This window comes from Peromyscus maniculatus, chromosome 1 (assembly GCF_049852395.1).
Source record: "Peromyscus maniculatus bairdii isolate BWxNUB_F1_BW_parent chromosome 1, HU_Pman_BW_mat_3.1, whole genome shotgun sequence".
Lineage (NCBI taxonomy): Eukaryota > Metazoa > Chordata > Mammalia > Rodentia > Cricetidae > Peromyscus > Peromyscus maniculatus.
Genome location: NC_134852.1, coordinates 114201676 through 114206776, shown reverse-complemented (window position 1 = coordinate 114206776; position 5101 = coordinate 114201676). Strand labels below are relative to the sequence as shown.

Genomic DNA, 5101 nt, shown 5'->3' with positions numbered 1-5101 from the left:
CTGTGATGTCAGTCCACAATACCTCTGTCATAGAAATCTCCACCTTCTTTCTGATTGGGATCCCAGGGTTGGAACATGCTCATATTTGGCTCTCCATCCCAATTTGTCTAATGTACCTTGTGGCCATCATGGGGAACTGCATCATCCTCTTTCTCATAAAGACAGAGACGTCTTTGCATGAGCCTATGTACTACTTCCTCTCTATGCTGGCATTTTCTGACTTAGGACTGTCCATTTCTTCCCTTCCAACCATGCTGAGAACTTTCTTGCTCAATGCCACAGAGATTTCCTTAGATGCCTGCTTTGCTCAAGAGTTTTTCATTCACGTATTCTCAGCTATGGAATCATCAGTGCTTTTCATCATGTCCATTGATCGCTTTGTAGCTGTCTACAATCCTTTGAGATACACCTCCATCCTTACAGGCAGCAAGGTCTTTAAAATTGGCCTAATATTTGCTGCATTGTGTATTACACTTATTCTGCCATTTCCCTTTACACTAAAGAGGTTGAAATTCTGCAAGAAACGTCTCTTATCTCATTCTTACTGCCTTCACCAGGATGTTATGAAAGTAGCCTGTTCTGACAATAGGGTCAATATGATCTACGGATTTTTTGTGGCTGTTTTATCTCTGTTATACTTGGTGTGCATTTCTGTGTCTTACATGCTGATCCTTAAAATTGTCCTGGGGATTGCTTCACACAAGGGTCGCCTCAAGTTCTTTAACACTTGCATCTCTCATATATGTGCTGTGTTCATCTTCTACACTCCTATTATCACCTTGGCAGCCCTTCACCGTTTTGCTAAAAACGTTTCTCCAGTCATTGGAGCCATAATAGCTGATATCTTCCTTCTGGCTCCACCTCTAATGAATCCCATTGTATATTCTGTGAAAAGTCAGCAGATTAGAAATCTGATCCAAAACAAATTATGTGAGAAACATCGTTGGTGGGAAATTCCAGCTTCCATGAAAGCCCGTGTTACATCACTTTATCTGAATACATGTAAACATTGAAAAGTCACAACGAAAAAAATACTTCCTGAACACAAAGGTATGCTGCATACTTCCAGTAAGCCAACCTATTTATTTTATTAAAAGGGACAAGCACTCTATGTTAAATATCTATGGAATTAATCTAGAAATTACAATCAGGTTAGAGCTAGATAAACTTCCTTCCTTCTTTCTCACTCTAGTCTTTCTATGCAACCAATTATAAAAAAATTTCATCAAGTGTCAAATACAATAAAGGGATGTTTTTCAATGAATTATACAACTAAATTTTTAAATAATATATTTGCATGTTAACATAAAAAGCCATCATGACTCTAATTGAACAGTGACTGATTTGTGCTTCTAAAAGTTATCATATATGCTTAGCCATAGAGTCACAATTTTTATCACCTATTGTGTGTGTATCAATCATGTGTAACTCTGGAAAAAAATGTTCAAGAACTCTAGGCTCAAGTGTGTAAAACAAATAAATTCAAAAAATCAAATATTTAAAAGACTTCAACAAAAACTAATGACTAGGACATTTCTGATGCAAAGTGTGTATCAATAAATAATTGCTAATTAATTAAAACAGGGCATGTTTAAAAAAATAATTGTCTGTTTGAAAGTATAGCAATATCCAATCACGATGATTGTTAGGTGCTGTTTAAGTCATTAAGGTATCACAGGTACCCAAAGTTTGGAAAATGGGAAGTTGAGATACAATAGTTAAAAGAAATTCATTGTTTTTTTAAATATACAGCAAATATTCTCATTTTTTGCTTATATAATCTCAAAATCTTTCATATCACTGAAATGGTAGAATTTTTGTATGCCTCCTCCAAGTAAGTCTTTTCTACCAATTATATCAGCCATCATTCCCTACATTTTTATCTTCAAGTAAATCAAGAGATACTTTCCAAAAATGCCTAATGCTTAAAGAATAATAATCAGTCTTGAACCAGCTAGTAATCTGTATTTAATGATCAGATTTTCATACATAAGAGCATTGCTTTGTGAATTTCTAATACATGCAAAATGTATTTTAGACATTTTCGTGCACATTTTTCTTTGATTCTCACAATGAATCAGCTTTTCAAAAAGCATTGCTCTACATTTAGTCAGTTAAAAAGACTAAAGTTGGCCGGGCGGTGGTGGCGCACGCCTTTAATCCCAGCACTCGGGAGGCAGAGGCGGGCGGATCTCTGTGAGTTCAAGGCCAGCCTGGACTACCAAGTGAGTCCCAGGAAAGGCGCAAAGCTACACAGAGAAACCCTGTCTCGAAAAACCAAAAAAAAAAAAAAAAAAGACTAAAGTTGTAAGACTGATTTAATGAACTTCATGCAGAAAGTTAGTCAAGAGCTAGGGTGCAAACATTATTTCCCATATCCTGGAGTATGCTGACTATGTTTTAGCTGTCAGATTCAGGAGTACACATCCACCCACAGAGCTATCAGGTCAATAGTGTTGAGGCTAACTAGAGTTTAAATACAGTGATCAAATAACAAATGCTTACCTGGATGACCTTGATCTAGGCTACAAAGAACCTAAGGGAAATCTGCCATCAGAGTTCCTTACAAAGACAAGGAACTAATGAACAATTTTAAGTCTGAAAAAGATTCCACTCAAGAATTTTTGAAAAATGATAATGTATGTTACCAGGAGATAATTTTTTTGTGTATTTCTCAATTATTTGTTTCATTTTAGAGAATGGCAAGATTTTCTGTTATTTTCCATATGTTTCATTTTAAAATTCTGTTGGACATCCATCAGTCATGTTTGAAGAATAAAGAGAAAACACTGCAAAGGATAGAATATTATTGAATGTACAGTGACAAAAATGAGCATTATTTCTTAGGTGTACAGAATGTGTAAGTTAGGCAGGCAGACCATTTTTACCAATGAAGTTTCACCAGTGATAACTCCCATTATTTATGGCAGTCTTATCAGGATTTCATTTTTAACATAATTGAAGCAAACACACATTTTGTTGATGTTTTTCTTCTCTAATAAAATAAATCATGTTGACAGGTTCCTTCCACCTATCAGAACTATAGGATATAGTGCTTAAGTAGTAAATCTTTAAATGTGTTTATCTGTTCTACCAGCATAAATATTATCCTGAATCTGGCTAAAATATAGTGACTTATGACATGTTTAAAAACAACTGCCAAAAAATATTTTTCCCAACCAGCCTTCCAAAGAATTCCTTTGTGCACTGAACTATGGCATATTACATTAAAGCACGCCATTATTGCTGGGGGTGTCAGAACTTGAATGTGTCTGTGTGTTAGTGAAGATAGGAAGACACAAAAGTATTATAGGCAAAACATGAAAGCCATTATAAAATGTTTTCCTTGTACTTTCCATATCTCTAGTCAAATTATGAAGTTAATATGACTGATAAATTATATATAGTTTACAATGCAAAGTCAGACTGGCTTCCTGTGGATGCTGGCCTTTGTTTTCCTCATACTTGTTTCAGATTTCCCTGTCATTTCAATATAAATTTATGTATCTGTTATTGATTGAATAAACAGGACTGAAAAGGCAATAATAAGGTGGGAGAATAGATAGTGTATGTGACCCATAAATAACTTACCATAGATAAATAATGTACCATATATACTTATATTATTACATATAAATGTGGAAAAAAACACTTATTTCAACATAAAATAGATAAACGTTGTGACGGCTGTTCTTGGTGGTCAACTTGACTACATCTGGAATTTACTAAAACTCAAATTGCTCGGCATACCTGTGAGGGAATTTTTCTTATTAAACCATTTGAAGTGAGATCTACTTTTAATCTGGATCTTTGTGGTAAGAAAATACCTCTTTAATCCAGACCTTTCGTGGTGGCAAGATTCACCCTTAATCTGGGCCACACCTTCTACTGGCAGCCTACATACGGGACATATACAGCCTATAAATGGGACATGGAAGAAGGAATGTGTGCTCTCTGCTTGTTTCTTGCCAGCAAGTCCATTTCTTCACTGGCATTATAGCTTACTGCTTTGGGATTCTGGTGTATACTGAAGACCAGCTGAGATATCCAGCTTTGTGACCTAAACAACTACTAGATTCTTGGACCTTCCATTGGTAGACAGCCAATGCAGTAGTAGCTGGACCATAGACTGTAAGTCATTCTAATAAATCCCTTTACATATATACATATATCCAATAAATCACTCTCTCTATATATGTTCATAAATACGTATATGTATATATATAGAAAAAGTGATTTATTGGAATTATATAATTAAATAAATAATGAATATATATACATATATTCTATAAGTTCTGTTCCCCTAGAGAGCCCTAACTAAACAAATATTTATATTTACATAAGTACTTCACAAAGAAAAAAATCAAAATGTTTAATAAGTACATAAATGACAGAGTATAATTTGAAGTTGGAAGAAAATTAGCAAGGAATATTGATGGTCTAAGACCAAGTTACTCTAAAGAAATAGTCTTACTTAAAGTTTTTGTTGCTGTAATGAAACAACATGACAAAAAGCAACTTGCATAGTAAAAGATTTATTTCTGCTTACAACTCTCAGGTCACACTTCATCACCAAGTGAAGTCAGGGTACAGAGCTGGAACCAGAAACTGAAGCAGAGGCCTTGGATTGTTCCTCATGACTTTCTCATGCTGATTTCTTATATAGGTCAAAACCACCTGTCCAGGTGTCACTGCCCTCCCACCCCACCCCCATGGTCTTGATCCACATGCAGCAATCATTAATCATGATAATGTACTAAGAACTTGCCTACAAACAATCTGATAGAGGCATTTTCTCAGCTAAGTTTCCTCTTCCCAGAAAACTCTAGCTTGTGTTAAATGGACAAAAACAAACAAATGAACAATCAGGACAACTAACTTTCCTGCTTAAAGAATTCCCTGCTTCCAATTTCATCCCCTGGCCCCCCTGTTAACTTAATGATGGAATATCACATTGCATTTTTTTAAAGGTAAAATAAAATTCCCAAATTTTCAATCTGCATTCTGAGAGGTTACACTAAATGTGATGTTAGTAACCGTAAACCAGATTTCCATGGAAGTTGAGACTACTGAAGAACTTATAAAGAGAAACAAAGGACAT

General features: G+C 35.1%; 1 protein-coding gene across 1 annotated transcript; it reads left to right on the top strand.

Moving 5' to 3' along the window:
* Positions 1-5: 5 nt before the first annotated feature.
* On the top strand, positions 6-1013 carry LOC102905333 (olfactory receptor 51A4-like). Its single transcript, XM_006993348.1, has one exon. It carries the CDS (start codon positions 6-8, stop codon positions 1011-1013), a length of 1008 nt encoding a protein of 335 aa, XP_006993410.1.
* Positions 1014-5101: the final 4088 nt, after the last annotated feature.